This window comes from Musca vetustissima, unplaced genomic scaffold, assembly GCF_032173495.1.
Source record: "Musca vetustissima isolate MV318-11 ecotype Yass unplaced genomic scaffold, APGP_CSIRO_Mvet_v1 utg12928, whole genome shotgun sequence".
Lineage (NCBI taxonomy): Eukaryota > Metazoa > Arthropoda > Insecta > Diptera > Muscidae > Musca > Musca vetustissima.
The window spans coordinates 107728-127095 of NW_026876804.1; the positions used below are offsets into that span (position 1 = coordinate 107728).

At 33.9% G+C, this 19368-nt stretch overlaps 1 protein-coding gene across 1 annotated transcript in view; it reads right to left on the reverse strand.

Annotated features, from left to right (window-relative positions):
- LOC133321356 (acetylcholine receptor subunit alpha-like) overlaps nt 1-19368 on the reverse strand; it is a 63697-nt gene that overhangs the window by 33863 nt on the left and 10466 nt on the right. The window contains exon 3 of the mRNA XM_061530447.1: nt 1461-1641. Within this exon, the coding sequence (XP_061386431.1) occupies nt 1461-1641 (181 nt within the window). The remainder of the gene's footprint in view (nt 1-1460; nt 1642-19368) is intronic.

Below are 19368 nucleotides of genomic sequence, written 5' to 3' on the forward strand. Positions count from 1 at the left end.
CCACACCAATATGAGAAAAATATGTATGTGAACCGAAAAAAGGATAGTTGGAAAACTTGGAGACACACAATATTAATGAGAATGGACACAACAGAATTGATTATGCTGAAAAAAACTCTCAAAAATATGGCCATTAATCGAAATCCCCTTTTAGAATATTACAATATGAAATAAAAAAAAGAAAAACTTCGTACCAAAATAATAATTTGTGGTCCACTTTTATTTTTCAACCAAAATTGACGGTATCTTAGTATTTTGGATTCTCACTGAGTAGAAACTAAATTGAATTATTTAAAAATTTGTAATATCTGCAAACCTACCAATATATTTACAAACAATTATTAATTCAATATAGTTTTTTTGATTACACATACTGTGTGAATTTCAGAATTATAAAGATCTTCTATCATAATGCCATTGAAAAGTTAAATTCATCGTGCAAAACGTACGAAAATTTCAATGTGTTAAGTTAAGGTTAAATGATAAGTAATCTTAGTTTGGTATAACCAATCTATTAAAAAATTCCAACTGACATTATCTATATGAGGCTATTAAGCACAAGGATGTGGACAAAATTAAACTGTGGAAATAAATTATTCTTAAAATTTTAATTCCTTCGAAATTTAGCTAAAAGCGTCAAATAATGGTGAGAAATAGGAAAAAATGTTTGACGTTTGTGTATGTATGTTAAAGTGCAGAAATGTTTACTATACGATTTATTACAGTTTAAACAATAATTATTTATAAATGACAAATAAGGTATTTTGTTGTTTATGCAATTAAATTCGCTTTTATGTGTATGTAAGTAAACATTACTATTTGATTGCAGGAAAATATTAGTAGTTGGCGATAATGTAGTAAAATGAAAACAGACTAATACATTGTCGAAATGTCCCGACTGTTCATTTTCAATACACATTGCTCATGTTTGGGTACGTATATTACGATGATCGTATATTTTTATAAATAGCCGAATGTCACATTCTTTACATGTTACATTTTGCGAGTGATATGTATGATAAGAGCTAAATTCAAAATATTAGCCCCAATAACAATTCTCTTGTATTTTAATATAAAGGTTAACAATCAACAACATATAAATGCTCTTTGAGTGAATTAAACATTTATTGGAGTTTAACATTTGTTCGAGTATAGTGACGCCTACTGTATATACATGTGTTCAGTTAATACACAGTCGAAATCCTTTATAACGACGGCAATTAAAAGACCCGAAAAACGTTCTGCCCATTATTATAACGACAACAGTTTATAGAGACCACTTTTGTCGATAACTTGGCAGTAGTTATAAGTTATAAGCGATTTCAACTGCATGTATGAAACAATTCGAATAGTGTAACAATTACAGGGTGTTCATTTCAAACATGATGCCATATATACATTTATTTACAGTTTACAATTTAGTAATTCTTTGGTAAAAAGATTAATAAAATAAAACCTACCTTGAAACCATCATAAGTCCAACTTCCAAATTTCAAAACGCATGTCTGTTCATCAAATGGAAAATATTCTACGTCTATTTCACAGGATGATTTGTAAATAGCTGGTGGTTTCCATTCAACCAGTCCTTCAGAGTAAATAGTTGCCTTCGTTGCAAGTGTAACCTCAAAATTGCCATCGGCACTAGGCATAGTCAATGTAACAACGATATAAAAATGTTCAGTAAGTCATTATTGATTACATTGTATTCATGCTTAATGTTTTTTTTTATTCAGTGTACGCTAATAGAGATTTTCAGATATGTATTCATCATTGTCAATTAAATTATGTCTCTTCAAATAACTTAATATACGAAATATAAAATAACTCTTTACACATCTAATACATATAAATTTTAACTCAAAAAGCCATTCCTAATTACCAACATATATTAAATAATGTACATTGTTACAGCCCACAAATTCTCTGATATGAGTAAAGTGAAGAAGTTCGAAAATCAGTGTCAAATAATACTTAACACAAAGAACTTGATTGCTTCTATTGGGGGGTTGTACGTTGCAAATACTAACAAGCAGTTATTGTGTGATCTATTCATAGCCAAGATTTGGACCTTAAAAATATATTTTCAGAAGAGTGAGAGAGGATATAAAGCGATAACGACCTAGTCAGGTATTGATCTGCTCTGAATGCAACTTCATTTGAAGACCGAAATATTCGACTATTGTTCATGGAGCGATTCTAATTTTAAAGAGTATGTTTTACGGAATTATTGTGGTTTTAAATATGATCGTTTATTGCCGACATGTTGATATCTTTAAATTCTTCTGGATAAATATCGACATGTTGGAAATCTGTTTTGTTACTTCGATGTTTCAGAAGGTATATGGTATATATACTAGGATTATGATTTTCCCAAAAAAGTTTTCCTAACTTGTTAAATAAAATAATTGTTAAATAAAAATAATAATAGTTAAATAAAATAATATTCATTCCTTTAATTTTTTCGTTTTTCTTTTTTAAATCATATAAACACAAGACGGAAAAAGATATCCTGTCTTATAAATTTCACGAAAATCCACTTAACCTATGTAGAAAATGAGCCATTGGTCATAGAAATCGATGAACAACTTACGTTTTTATTCAAAATTAAGTGCAAGTGCCTCATTATCAATCGTGTGTACTTCTCCGCAAGATATAAATAATCTCAGATACAGTTATTTAGAAATCCCCTTTTTACAGAAACCTCATTTTGGCTATTCCAAGTATCTATCGGAAAAATATTGAAAAATAAATAGGCATTCATTGATCAATTTGTTGGGTTCAATTAGTATCGTAAACTACTGTTACGCGGAGTTCGAAGTAAAGCATCACAAGATTGGAATTCTTATACTTCTAGGAATTCTGTGTTCTTAGTGCAGACCTTGTGCAGATACTTGTGATGGGCCTAGACAGATCTTCATTGACAAAACTTATCAAGACTAGGGACGAGGAGCATTACGAATCCAACACAGTCGTCTTCTAGATTGTAAATACAAGGATTGGAGAGGGGGATGCCATAAAAAGTAGCGAGGATAAAACAACCAGCAACGCGAGTGATAGCACAGTGCAGTATATGGAAGTGTTCTGAATTAAAAAATTTCAAAAATACTTCAAACGAATCGAGAGCTGATCAAAAAAATTTTACCACAGTTAATGTTTTAATTAGTTGACCACCCCTGTGTGTACCTTTAGATACAATTTATAAGAAACCAAAAATTATAAAATAAAAAAATTTATGAAGCTTGAAAGAAAAAAGTGTTCAAAGTGCCCCCCTCTCCCCTATACAGAATTTTAAATTACACTCCACATGTAGAACTTAAACCGGGGCGAGCAAAAATTCGCTCGCCAATGATTAAAAATACTATATTTTCGTTTGTGCTCATTTATTGCGATAAATGATGTGTGCTAAGTTTCGTGAAAATCGGTTCAGATTTAGATATAGCTCCCATATATATGCTCCTCCGATTTAATGCAAATTATGTGCCAAAGACCCTATATATCTTTCGATTTCCACAAAATTTGGCAAAGCGGCCTGAATTGATTCTAGAATGATGTGTGTTAAGTTTTGTGAAAATCGCATCAGATTTAGATATAGCTCCTATATATATTTTCCTTCGATTTTATGTAAAGTGTGCACTAAAGACCCAAAGTTTGTACGATTGACATATAATTTTGTTGAAATCGATTCAGATTTAGATATAGCTCCGGTGCAACAGTTGACACGAGACGTATCAATGGTCCTGTTGAATACACCCAAGGTGGTGAAGGGTATCATTCGCTGTGTGTGATTACGTTGTTATTATCCTCTTTAACAGCATTCGCGAACATTTGTTTTTTTAGTTTTTAAAATGAAAAGAGATGGCCCTGAGTATTCGTGACAAAGGGCGTATTTTAATCGTTCGTCGCATCCTGCTAAAAACACCAATAAATATACAGTATTCTTCGGTTAATTGACCCCCTACGGTTAATTGGTTTCCACGCTTAATTGAACCACATGATGGGGCAAAAAATAATGCATACGAAAACACATGTAAATGTCCTTTGATAATTAAAACCTGTTAATTGATTTAATTGGTTCAAAATTCATGTCAACTAAAATAAATTTCCTCTTATTTTTCACAGGTTAATTGCATTATTACTGAAAAATTATCTGGCATTTTTATAGACCCATGGTTCCATTTTAGAATATGCATAGAATCACTTTCTAAGTCGATTTATGCATGGCCGTCTGTTGATGTTAAATTGTAAACAAAGTACAGGTCGCATTTATAATCCGATTTAGATGAAATTTGGTACACAAACTTTATTTGGCCCAAGGACGAACCCTATTGAAATTGAGAAAAATCAGTTCAAATATAGATATTGTGTGCTAAATTTCGTGAAAATCGGTGCAGATTTAAATATAGCTCCCATATATATTTTCGTCCTATTTTATGTAAATGGTAAACCAATCTGTTATCTTTTATATCGTGAAAATCTGTTCAGATCTTGATATAGCACCCAACTTCCAATGAAATTTAGCATAGGTTGTATAATGGCATATGTATGGATTGATCTTAGTCGGTTCACATAAATATAGATAGATAAAGAACACATATTAAAGTTCGTTCAATTTCATGGCAATGTTCCTTCGAAGAACCACGTCTATTAGGATACATATGTAGGTGAAGGGTATCATATAGTCGGCCCAGTCCGATATTACTACTTTCACATACATATTTGACATAATTTATGAAAAACACTATGGTACATCTCTACTAATTGAAAACATGTTTATTGCTATGGAAAATGCCGCGAGAAAGCACAAATGGTAATATTGTATTGGACAATAACATTAGAAATTAATTTCGCCAATGCCTTCCTTTCAAGGATCGGGAGAGACATAACCAATGCCCACAATTTACTGGTCCGGTCACAATGTTACAATAATTAATAAATAGCTATTTTGTCAAAAACCTAATGGTTTGGGTGGGATTCTGACGTAAGTATTATACGTCGGAAATGTACGGCATTTACGTCACAGTTTCTTACGACCATCTCTGGTTGTAACCCTATCGGTGAACATTGCAACGCATCTGGTTCACACCGATTATAATACTTCTCCACTCCACAATTTCACTGATCTTGTGGTGCTAGCAGCAACGTGCGGTGATAGCTGTTGTATATTTTGTTGTTAGATTGAGACACATTTTCAGGAGTATTTAATATTCTTCCTTTCAAAAAAAGTAACAATTTTAAAGGAAATAGTTTTATGTAGAAATTTTTTTATTCCGTTTCCAAGATTGTTGAAAAAATCAAACTTCTGTGAAATACTCAATATTTTGAATAATTAATAATTTAAAAACTAGCTGGCAATTCGGGAATGGCATTATTCATTGAAGTTCTGAATACCAAAATCTCACTTTGTCAACCATATCGCAATACGATCTTACATGTGGAGGTTCAGGCTATAACGGAGTGCCTGAACTGGCTTAGTGGATACTTTGGTCAGAATATAATAAATATAATGACAGATAGTAAACAAACGATAAAAACTATAACCTCTAAAACAGTTAAATCCAAAGCTGTATTAGAATGTATAAAAACATAAATAACTTCTCGCGAGATGTTCTTATGTTCGAAACATATGGGAACCGAGTCACTAACAAAACAGAATTCCTAGACGATTAGGATAATAAAATCCATGATGACATTCTAGCATTCTGCCTTTTCTAGAGCGCACAACAGGTCACTTACAGGCTTAAGTGTATGTCCTAATATTGGACATGTGGTGGTAGTAAACCACCCTTCTTTTCAACTTAACCGTGTGTAAACAGTATGGGGTTGTTTCTGAATTCGTTAATGTACTTTTTGAGCATGTCCCCTTCCAGCAGTACAGTCAATTATTTTTATATCATATATATATATATATATATATATGTCTTAACTCATTTGGTGCCACCATCTTTTTCAAAGAACACTAAAAGTGACTATACCACCGTAAGAAAACAACCGTTATCTTTGCAAATTTGTTGTATCTTGTTGCATTCTATCCTAGTTTCATGCTAAAATTAAATTTTATTCAAAAATAGTTATTTCTTAATTAAATATTTAAGTTTTAATATTAAATTTAGAATTTTGAAGAACAAATCTATGGCGTTATCTGGGCTAAAAAACTCAGCAAGTTGATTTTTTTCAAAAACGATCGTCCAAATGCTGGCTGGGCTGTACATGAAGAAAAATCACTTTATACATGGATAATTATCATAATTGTGTGCTGCACTTAAAACACTTAACTTTTAGCAAAATGGAAAAAAGGTCGACCAACTTATGGTAGGGTGGAACATGTGTCAAAAATACTGCTATTTAGATGACAGTGTTATATGATGACCAAAAGGGGGACAGTTATATGTGGACAAATCCAACTCCCAAACAAATCAATTAAGTATATTAATATAAAATAAACCAGTAAGGAAAGTAGTAAAGTCGGACTGGGCCGACTATATGATACCCTTCACCACTTTGGGTATATTGTATCATTACAATTGTATTGTACATGATAAATTTAATTTCATTCAGACCGATTTGTTGCACAATTAATACAGGCTATTCAGTACGCTGCACTGTCATTCCAGTGCCAATTTGATACGTTGTGAAGAATTTCGTGTTAATCGGACAAACATTAGGAGTTTGGTGCACCTTTTATGTAAAATCGGACGAAAACGTATATGGGAGCTATATCTAAACCAGAACGGATCTACACGAAATTTAGCACACATCATTCTAGACTTAATTTAGTACGCTGTGCCAAATTTCGTGCAAATCGAAAGTTATTTAGTGACTTTGTTGCACCATTTAACTTAAGGGAACCCCACCCATTCTCGATTTTAATTTTTCAACATTTTCAATGGGCTGGTAAATCAATACCAATGCTTGTTAAGGTTTGTAACTTTGCACATATATATTTGAAGATTTAAAAGAGAATTTACAAAAAAATTTTGTTATTGTTTTGTTGTTGTTTTTTTGTAATTAAAGAAAAGTCCTTATTTTTGATGGCGGGCATGATAACTCCTCACTGGAACATCGGAATCCGAAAATTCCAACGGTGTTAGAAAGAGTACATGTCTGGCTCTCGTATGAACTAGGATTATTGACTTCGCTCTAAAATTAACAAAATGGCGGACCATTGAAAAAATATTTTTGGAAAATCGCCGATTTTTGACCAAAAACCGATTGTCTTTATCCTAGTTCATACGATAGCTATACACTCACAGAGAAACGAGTAAAAATTTGGAATCGATTGCGTTATTAGTTTTTGAGTTATCGTGCCCGCCATTCGCAAAAGAGAAAAACGCGTTTAAAGTTTGAGAAGCCCTTTAGCCGTTACTTAATACTGACACAATAAATTGGCTATATCTTCAAGAGTTCTTGCGATTTTCACTTGAAATTTTGTAGGGACATTCTTGAATTAGTGTAGATTCGAATCAAATCAAAAACATTTTTGTCCCCTTAAATCAAACGAAAAAATATATGGGAGCTATATCTATATCTGAACCGATTTTTCCCAATTTCAATAGGGTTCGTCCTTAGGCAAAATAAGTGACCTATGCCAAATTTCATCCAATTCGGACCATAAATGCGACCTGTACTTTGTATACAACTTAACATGGACAGACAGACGGACGGACATGCATAAATCGACTTAAGGGAAATCCTCCCCAATACCGATTTGAATTTTTCAAGACTTTCAATGGGCTGGTAAATCAATACCAATGCTTGTTAAAGTTTGTAACTTTGCACATATATATTTGAAGATTTAAAAGAGAATAAAAATAATTTACAAAAAAATTATGTAATTACTTTGTTGTTGTTTTTTGTAATTAAAGAGAAGTCCTAATTTTTGATGGCGGGCATGATAACTCCTCACTGGAACATCGGAATCCGAAAATTCCAACGGTGATAGAAAGAGTACATGTCTGGCTCTCGTATGAACTAGTGTTATTGACTTCGCTCTTCGCTCTCCCCTTAAAAAGTGATTCTATGCAAATTCTCAAAAGGAACGATGTGTCTATCTCGTTTCCTTTTGACTGTAACAAACATATGCACAAAGACATACCCTGTACCACAGTGTGGTGAAGGGTATAAAAAGGGGTTATATTGTGGGACTACATCCAAAAGGGAGGCCATTAAAAATTTTTAGTATGAAAATTTGTTACCAAATTGGAATCCAAAATACCAAATTGTTGATAATTCAGTTGAAAATTGTTGTCAAACCCCAAAGATTGGACCAATATTGTGATCGAAAAACTTGTCCAACATCTGGATATAAGGGGGTTCCGTTATATGGGCTACCTCAAAAAGTGGACCGATATTGATACTTTTTAGAAGGGAGTTTCGTACCAATAAGAATCTTAACTACAAGATTACAGTCATTTCGGTTGAAAAGAGTGCACAAGCTCCCAAACATACCGAAAATCATATCTGTCAACACTAGCCTGAGTAACACGCGTTTTTTTAGCTTATCGATTTCTATAAATTTGTTAATTTCTTAATGAACTTCTTATCGATTATTACTGAATACTGTGAAACTATTAAATTCTATATCATAAAATTGCTATTGTCACTCTATTTCTTACTTGTTGTTTTTGTAATGTAAGGTTACATTAGTAACAATACCGTCACCTAAATGCTCAGCTTGTTTTAATAATATCTGGAAATCCAGCGTTCTGCTTGTGCTGGAGTATCCAACGAAGCTTCTGATACATCCACATCCAACGTGATGTTAGCCGTCTTAATGAGGAAAGGAATGCGGTTAAAAACACTATTGATGCTGTTGTTGATATGAAGAATGCCATGTCGATGTTCATTAAAAATGTTGAATCTCAAATTGCTGAATATCTGGATCTAATAAAAAAAGTGGATAACAACGCTGATAACAAATTATGCCAACTTCGATATGAGAATAATGTTTTGCATAGGAAAATAAATAGAACGGACATTGTTATCAATGGTTTTCCTGAAGGGTGGGAAAATTTTGTGGGTCCTCTTGTCAAGCTGGGTGAATTTTTTGACATACCATGATGATATATTAGATTGGTGAAAAAGAAAACCATTATTGTTTCGGCAGATGACTGTACTGATAAATTTCTCGTAAAGTATCGATCAAACCATTTAGATTTATGCTCGTTTGAAGGGTGACAATTCGCAGTAAAAAAATATTTCCTTTTTTTTTTGTTTGGAGTATTCAGTTGTAAATTACAGGGTGTTAAAATGGAAGTGAACAAAGAGAAAATTCGATACATTTTACAGTTTTTCTTTGACAAAGGCGAAAATGCAAGCCAAGTGGCTAAAATTATAAATGGTGTTTATGGTTCCGATACTGTAACAGCCAATTTATGTGCAAATTTGGTTTGGTAGATTCCGTTCAGGAATTTTTGATTTTAAAGATGCACCTCGCACAGGTAGGCCGACCGCAAAACAGTTTTAAACCATTTCAATTCACAAGAAACGACCAGAATTGGCCAACTGGAGATGTGTCGTGTTCCACCAGCACAGCGATAGCCACACACATCTACAGTGGCTCGCCAGAAACTTCGGGAGCTTGGTTGGGACGTTTCAATGCATCTGCCATACAGTCGGGACTTGGCACCAAGCGATTAACATTTTTATGTTGCCTTGTAAAATTTCTTTAATGGTAAAAAATTGGTATCTAGGAAGGGTTGTGAAAATCGACTACTAAAGTTTTTTTGCAAATAGCGAGCAGGACTTCTATGAGAGAGGCATTATGAAGTTACCTTAAAATGACCACAAATCATAAAACAAAACGGTGCATATTTGGCCAAAATCGGACATTCCGAAGCATGTTAAATAAAGTCCTATAGCTCATATAAAAATAATGCATTTCTTTTTCCCCAAAGTAATGTTATTTATATTTAGAAAATGATGTTATGTTATAACGATTGACCAACCAGAGTATGGCGCAAGCCTTTAAAAGTCCTAGAAAGGCAGAACATCATGCAAATACGTGGGAGACTTAGCGTTTATAGAAACAACGATATATGCACAAGAATATTTAGACATTAACATAAGTGGCACAACATTCCGAACAATTAAGACTTGCAAAAGTAGCCCCACTCGATAAAAAACGACTACAATGTGTGGTAGATGCCACACATACAAAATATTAAAATAGGAAAATGTGTGTTCAATAACATTACACTGTGCAACACAAAAAATAATTACCGGGAAATTCCAACATATTATGAAAGAGGGGCTAAAAAAGAAGACACGTGTATCGGCGTTTTGAAAGTTTACGTCGGGAGGTAACCTAAAAAGGGGGGGCAATATTTCAAGAATTTTGATCATTTTCGAATTATGATTTCTTGAAATCCTTGCATTTTAGGTATATATTGTCTTCGGCAATATTACTGATAAAAAAATCGAGGAATATTTTGGTATGCAACTTTAACCCTCAACCGACTCATTGAAGGGGTCTTTTCGGTTCCCTTTTCCAGGAGTGATTGAAAACTCATTCAAAACGGGCAAGAGAACAAGAGAAGTCTGTATATATAATGTATATACCGAATATATCGTCATATATTTTGAACCAAAAATTCAAAATGTTTTTGTACTTTTTTCAATGACATTTCCCAGTATTTTTTTCGACTAAGTCCACTAAAGTAACATGAAACATCATTTTAGGTATATAATGTCAAAGAATAAAATTTTCTACGTCAAAATCCACTTCAAGTCTCAAAAAAATATATATATTTTTATTCAATAGTTTTTAAGAAGTTTACAGTATAAAATTAACTGAAGTCTGCAAAAAAATTGTTGTTATTATATATAATTTTATACTGTAAATTTCTTAAAAACTATTGAATATAAATATATATTTTTTTAGACTTGACGGACAAATGGGTAAAAACTAGTAACAAGTATGATATTAACCCTAAAAACAATTTTGGGTTTTATTTGCGTTGGGTGTTATGTCTGGTCGCCAATGATACCCAAATACGATGAGAAGGTCCGAGCTTTATTAACACAATAGCTTGCATTTCCCGCTTAAAAACACGGTATCTTGTGAAAATTGTAGTTTTGATTAAACACATTGGCATTATTTCAATACATGTATCCCGCTAATAAGCACTTCGAATTTGACGTCCATTCTGACTTTAAAAATTAGTTTAATCCGGTTGAAGATTGCTTAGTAATCTAGTAATTTGACTTCCAATTAGTAGGAAATATTTGAATAAATTGCTGTTGAAGGTCCATATTTTTGTGTAGCCCCGTAAAAAATCGTTACGAATTTATTTAACTAATCTTATCTCAAACGATAATTTAGTATTGGGGGCGTAATTACCATATATCCTAGAAATACCAATACATTATTGAAAAATAAAAGAACGATCCCAACATTGATAAAATGTAAATATTACTTGATAAATGTGTTGTATTTTTTCGCGGATTCTCTCGATTTGTTTGCACATATTCTTATTCTGATCACATACGATTCATAACTCCTTTGAATCATCGAAATTGGTGCAGACCTTCTTGAGTTATAAACGGTGTAACTAACACAACATTCGAAAATTCCAGTTTCTCGATTTTTTTACAAAAACAACCCCAATGCCATTTCAATTTCAATACACCATTGCAACATTTTTCACATCATGGAAAATATATTTGAGGAACCATAAAGGCAAATATACGTTAGACATCAAGAGTATAAATGCGAAATTGCCACCATGTAGAATGTTGGTGTACAATGTATAAGCAAATATCGTACTGTATATATATCTACCTTGTTTAGAGAAATGTAGTAGGTATTGATATGTATACATGTTTTATGTGAAAAAATATTTTCAATATTTTTTCATTCCGTTCAAGAACTTTAATAAAGACGTTTGTTCGATATAAAACCACTGCGTGTTTCAAACTTTCCAATAGGTTATGGGCCCAGAGCTTACGTGGAATATATCGGTAATTTTAATTCGTTTTGCAAGAACTGATTTAAATTAGTAATTCGTGTATTTTAACGGCAAAAATAAATGGAACAAATGTTCAATTTCCTAAGCTTTCAAATTCCAACTATCATAATTGGAAATTCAATATGGAACAGTTGTTGCTGGAACGGGAACTATGGGATATCATCGTTCAAGAGGTGCCTAGTGCTCCTGATGCGAAGTGGTTAATTCGCGACGGAAAAGCAAGGGCAACTATCGGTTTAGCGGTGGAAGAATCTCAAAAGGTTCATATCAAGAAGCTTAAGACAGCTAAGGAATTTTGGAATGTTTTAAAGAAGCACCATGAAAAGTCAAATTTAACAAATAAAATAAGTCCTCTACGCCAACTGTCAATAAAGAGAATGCAAGGAGGACAAGCGATGGAAGAACATATCACAGAATTTATGGATATTGTGGATCGTTTAAATGACCTTGGTGAGGAAATTGGTGAGCACAAAACGGTGGCGTTTTTGCTTGGGAGCCTGCCGGAGGAATACAATTCGTTGGTTTCATCGTTGGAAATGCGTCCAGGGAATGATTTAACCGTGGATTTGGTAAAAGAAAAACTGCTTCAAGAATTTAAACCGAAATCTGAAGTTCCTCCAATGGCGGAATCTGTTTTTAAAACGCAAAAGAAATTCAAGCCAAAATGTTTTTCATGTGGTAAGATTAGACACGTACAGAAAAATTGTCCGAGTAGAAAACTGAATGGTAATTTAATTGAAGTTAAAAGAACGTCGGAGAATATGGTTAATGTACCCTCGGAAGTTTCAAATTCTGATATGAAAAATGAAGGCATATTAAGTGGAGAAGAGGAAGACGAGTTTCATGGTTTTGAGTCTGCAGATGAAATAAATTCTACGTCATCTTCTGATGAATCGCAACGAGAAGAAGTTCTTGAACAGGTTACATCAAATCACAATGCTGAAAGAAGAGTCTCAACGAGAGCAAACAAAAATGTGCCGCCTAAAAGATATGCGTGTAAAGTTTCTTATGCTGATGATCCTGTTTCTTAAAAGGATGCTATATCCAAAATCGACAGCAAGGAGTGGATGAAAGCTATGAATGAGGAAATCAATTCGCTACATGCCAATCAGACATGGGATCTTGTGGAAATGGGTAAAGGACACAAGTTGATTGATTGTAAGTGGGTTTTTAAAGTGAAGAAAACCATTGATGACAAAGCCAAGTACAAGGCCAGATATGTAGCAAAGGGATATTCCCAGAAGTACGGAGAAACTTATGACACTTGCGCCCGTGGTAAAGCAAACAACGTTGAGGACTCTATTAGCAGTGGCAAGCTATAAAAATATGAACGTGAAACACATTGATGTAAAGATGGCTTTCCTCAATGGTGAGATTGATTCTGAAATTTATATATGGCAACCAGAAGGCTTCATTGAAAAGGGCAAAGAACATTTGGTATGTAAATTGAAAAGAAGCATTTATGGTCTAAAACAATCAGCTCGTTGTTGGAATCTGCGAATAAACAATGTTTTAGTTAATTCTGGATTCAGAAGGGGAAAGGCTGATCCATGTCTTTACGTAAAAGAACTGAACAACTCAACTGTTTATGTCTTAATTTACGTAGACGATATCATTATTGCCAGTAAAAGTAACGAGGAAATAAGGAAAGTTACAAGAACCATTAAGCAGAACTTTGAAAAACCCGAACTAGGAGATATCAAATTATATTTGGGAATTGAAGTTACACCTAACGAAAATTGAGTTTTTTATGTGTCAAGAAAATTATGTTACAAAGATGTTGCAAGAATTTGAGCTATCTGATGCAAAACCTTCTTCAATTGCTATGGATCCAGGTTATTTAAAGGATATTAAAGATGATAAATTGCTGGAAGATAATCATTTGTATAGAAAGGCAATTGGATCTCTGCTATACCTTGCAAATAATACACGTCCGGATATTTCAGTTCCTGTGTCCATATTATCTCGAAAAATAGAAAAACCAAGTCAAAGAGATTGGACAGAAGTCAAGCGGGTGTTAAGATATTTGAAAGGCAGTCCAAATTTGAAATTGTGTGTTGGTTTTAAGTCAAATTTGGATCTAAAAGGATAGGCTGATGCAGACTGGGCTGGAGATGCCAATGATCGAAAATCAACAAGCGGTTTTGTATTTAAACTTGGTGAAGCCATCATAAGCTATGCAAGTAGAAAGCAGAGTTAGTAGCTTTAGCGGAAGCATCGCAGGAAATGTTATGGATTTGTCAATTAATGAAAGAATTTGGAATCAAAATATCCACTCCAGTAATGTATGAAGATAACCAAAGTTGCCTCAAAATTCTACAGGAAGATAAAATTAATCAAAGAAGCAAGCATATTTTTGTTAAATATTACTTTATTCGTGATTTGCGAAGGTCTGAAAAAATAAGCTACGAATATTGCCCAACAGATAAAATGTTAGCTGATATTTTAACTAAACCGTTACAAAAAATTAATATTTGTAAATATAGGGATTTAATTGAATTATCTGTTTAGCTTTAAATGTATATACAAACATATATGTATATCTACCTTGTTTAGAGAAATGTAGTAGGCATTGATATGTATATATGTTTTATGTGAAAAAATATGTTCAATATTTTTTCCATTCCATTTAAGAACTTTAATAAAGACGTTTGTTCGATATAAAACCACTGCGTGTTTCCAACTTTCCAATATAGAATTCGAATTAAAATATATTCATCACGAATATAAGAACATTTACAATAACAATTCCTTATTTGGGTAGCTAATTTTTTGAGGATATCAAAGCACTGCACTATAGGTAATTGGCCCTGTTTTTTAGAAAAAAATAATAACGGCTTGTTAAATGTTTTATATATTCAAGAAGGGGAAAACACATATTTCCAAAGTAGAAACCGGATATAACAAACAATAATTATAAGCAATTGCGCATATAGCGAACAAAGCTAATTCTTTCTCGAATATTTTCGATTAGGATAATAAGTACTAGGTCATTGTTTTCATGATATCAGCGTATGTCTGTTTTTTAATCGAACATACACTGTTGGACAAAACTAAAGCAACTAAAATTGCAAGGTCAATAAATGCCGCATTACTTTTTCAAAAATAAAGAAATCGTGTTGGTTTTTTAGTTTTAAGTCGGATACTTTATTCACTTAAAAAACAAAATCGTTAATGCAAAATTCATTATGAAATAAATAATAATTTATGGATATGGGTATTGTCTCAATTTTTGCTTGGACAAAACTAAATCAAATCTACAGAACAAACCTATGACCTCTAAAGTTGTAGTTTTTTTTTACTGTTATAATTACCAGGTTTTTGTTTCTACACCTATTTCGATTCCTATAGATAATTTTTATACCCTTCACCACACTGTGGTACAGGGTATTATGTCTTTGTGCATATGTTTGTAACAGGCAAAAATAATCGAGATAGACCCATGCTTCCTTTTGAGAATATGCATAGAATCACTTTCTAAGTCGATTTATGCATGTCCGTCCGTCCGTCTGTCTGTCCATGTTAAATTGTAAACAAAGTACAGGTCGCATTTATGATCCGAATTGGATGAAATTTGGCATAGGTCACTTATTCGGCCCAAGGACGAACCCTATTGAAATTGGGAAAAATCGGTTCAGATTTAGATATAGCTCCCATATATATATTTAACCGATTTAATGTAAACGGTCCCTATATATCTTTCGATTTGCACGAAATTTGGTACAGGCTAATCATTTAGGCCTTGTATAAGTTTGATATGTTCTGACACCACTTCCTGAGCTGGATCAATCACGGATGCTGATTGGCATTACTGGCATCTCCCCTACACATTCCCTCTGCGGATACCGTAGGGCGCGGATGACCTACCAGCGGGGAAGTAGTTGTTATGCTCTCCTTGCTATTTTAACTCATTGGAATATGTATATGTATTAGTAGAAATAGACAAACGATCCTCTGCGATCACAAGAACTCTCACTTCACTTGTCTTGTAGCTATCGAAGAGTCAACTTGGACTCTACTATCAAATAACGTCTACGCGTTATACTAACAGGCCTCTGTCGCCGCCACCATAAATTACACAAGGTAATTTATTTATTGTAATAGGAAAAGAGCCTCCAATAAAACCAATAGATTATTACTAATAATACTTGTGTTTTATTTATTTGTTTATTCTCTTTTCTGCCTACACCAACACACGCGAATCACCACATTCACCATTAATTTCTTGGGAGTTCTTGTCGCTCGCACCCCCGCTCCCTTGAGTTAAGAAGTTAAGCACCCCCCTCACAAACACGGCGAGGAGTAGAACAGACTCCTCGCCTAAACATTTGGTCGCATCGAGCCAGATAATAAGTAACCAGCCGGGTATTTTTTGTTGTTTGCTTGGATTGAAGTCGCCGCCTATTTGTCGTTGCTCTTTGGAGAAGAAATCATTTGAAATCACCTCTCAACTCATCACCGCAACAACAAATCACCATACTAACACCAGGTACGTAAACTCAGATTTCTTTAAACAGTGAGCTACCGCGAGTGTTAGTATATTTTGTTTGTCTTTGAATTCGCATAACAAAGAATTATTGCATTGGTCGGCTTTCAATTGCCCCCACGCGTGTTGTTTAACTAAAGCACCCTAAATACAGTCCACTTAAACAATTTCGTTGTTACGAACTTTGCATTTCGTTTGTTTGTACTGATCACCCTACGTCGCGTTGATCATACAAAAGCGTTCGTTGCTGTTTGTTGTGTTATATATCACTCCACCAATCTTAAATTATTCCTTACTCATTTATACGGTAGAGCCCTTTAGTGAGTATTTGCAGTGATATTTACCAACAACACACATTGTCTCCAACCATCGGGTTTTAAAATATAAAAAAATCACCGCTCCATATATTGTTCGTTTGGTTAATATGTTGCCTTTCCCCTCTCACCAACCAAACGCAATAGCTTTTTTGTAATCTCCCTTGATTTGAAAATTTGTTTTGTCAAAATTACAATAACAACACAAACATCACTTGTCGTGACAATCTTTGTCCGTTTGGTTTATTTGTTGTTTAAATTCTCACCAACCAAACGAATTCGTGTTGTTATCCCCACTCGTTTGTTCTAACAAGAAGAGTTGAATTTTGTAATATTTGCAATAACAACATTTCATCTCTTGTCCACCTATTACTCCAAAATACAATAACAACACTTATAACCTAACAGTCCACTGCCTTGTTGTTTGTTTTATTTGTTACTTACTCCACCACCAACCAAATATTCCTTGTTGTTATTGTTCTTCTACTGTATTGATCAATTCTCACGGGAGAATTTGCACAGTCATTTTGCAACAACAACACACGTGTATTCCACGCGCCTTTTTCTAGCGTCACCTTGGTATAATAGAAAATATACCAACAATTGTTGTCGGCTCCAACTCTCACTGTTGGATCGTTTCTCGCGTCGTGTGTTGTGTGGGTGCGTACCTGCTTACGCATAAACATTTCTCTGCTAGCGTCGCTTGTGTTTTATTCTGTTTTGTGTGATATTCGTTATTCACCACACTACAGCACAGTGGTAACAAGCGACAAAAATTGTGAATTTGCAAAAATTAATATTAAAATTATTTTTTGAATCTTTTCGAAATAATTACTGATTGTTGGTAGGGTATTTAATAATTTTGGACATTTGCACCCTACAGTCGGCAGCTATTGCACTCTATTAGAGCAAATAATACTTGAGTAAAAGTATTAATTTTTGGAATATTTATTCATTGTTTTGGTTGTCTTTACTCATTATTTTTGAACCTTTGAGTACTCCTTGTGAGTTTTTTTTTTAAATTTTTGACACCTGCACCCTACATTTGGCATTCACCGCCTCAAATACACCCTACCATTGGTAGAATTTGCAAAGTTTGAGGAATTTCGTTGAGCATTTGGAACAAATAATTGCATTTGTGGTCGCATTAAAGTAGTTTTGTCACCTAGGGGAAGTTTCTTCTAATTTTCCCTACCTTTGTGCTACATTAACACTAGAGATTATAGTTATTTTTGTTAATATTATTGGAGGTTTTGTTGTAATTTGCATTTTTTGGTTGAGCTATAGCAATCTTTGTTAAATTTTGGGATTTTTTCATTTAATTAATTGTTATTTATTCTTCAATTGAGAAATTTCGTTTTGCGGGTTTTCACATTTCAGGAACAAAATGTCGATAACTCCTCTTACACGTTTCATTAGAGCTACTGAAATTGTTTTGAAAAGTGTAGCAGCATTTGAAAATATTAAAGAATCCACATATTCTGTCTACAATCTCGAAATTCGTAGTTCAGAGATTCGAGAGCTGTGGAATAAAGTTCATTGCACGTACGAAGAGTGCAAAACATACCTCACGACATCCGAGACTGCACAGACAGATAATATTGATGTCGTAGAGGAAAAATATAATACTGCATTTATTGCGTATTCCTGGTGTCTAACCACAATAAATCGGCATCTCGATCGCCTTAAATCTCCCATTAATGATCATTTTCCACCGGCTATAGCTTCTTTAATTTCACCACCTCCATCCAATTGTAGTACCTCCAATCCATCAAGCACATTGTTGAATTGTTCACCTTCCGGTTTGCTCTCGAGCAAATCCGTCGATTCGGTTTCTGTGCAGTCCACCACCTCTCTCGTTGCTCCCGAAATTCAATCTTCTACCACCTCCAATAGCTACACTTGCCCACCTGTCGATAATCATAGTTTTGTTGTCCCACCTATCGACATTGAAGTTTTTGCTGGGGATTTCATATCTTGGCCCACCTTCCGGGATCTCTTCACCACCCTTTTTATAAATAATTGTCGTTTATCTGGCATTGAACGTCTCTGTCATCTAATGCAGAAGACCACCGGTGAGGCTCGTGAAATCGTTTCCAGATTTCCACTCACCAATTGTAGTTTCCCTTTAGCGTGGAAAGCTCTCTCAGATACTTACGAAAATAAACGTATCATAGTAAATTGTCACCTCAAATCTTTGTTTGACATCCCCTCCGTCGAGATTGAAACTATTTCTGGCCTAAAAACTATCCAACGTGGCATAAATAGTTGCCTTGCTGCAATGTCCGTCTATGACGTGGCCACGGATCAGTGGGATCCAATTATTGTATTTGTTTGTTTGCAGCGTTTGCCAAAATTAACTTTGACTCTGTGGGAGCAAAGTATCAAAATCAAATCGTCGTTGTCTACCTGGAGAGAATTAGATATTTTTCTAACAGAGAGAATACAAACTTTGATGTGCATAGAAAATGTCCTCCCCTCCAAAAAAGTATTCTTGTCTCCAAAGAAAACTCTTTCTTTTAACTCTTCTAAGAAGTTGTCACCTTGCAATGTCGTTCCACCTAAATCCCCCAAGAAATTGTTGTTGGTACATAATTCAAAA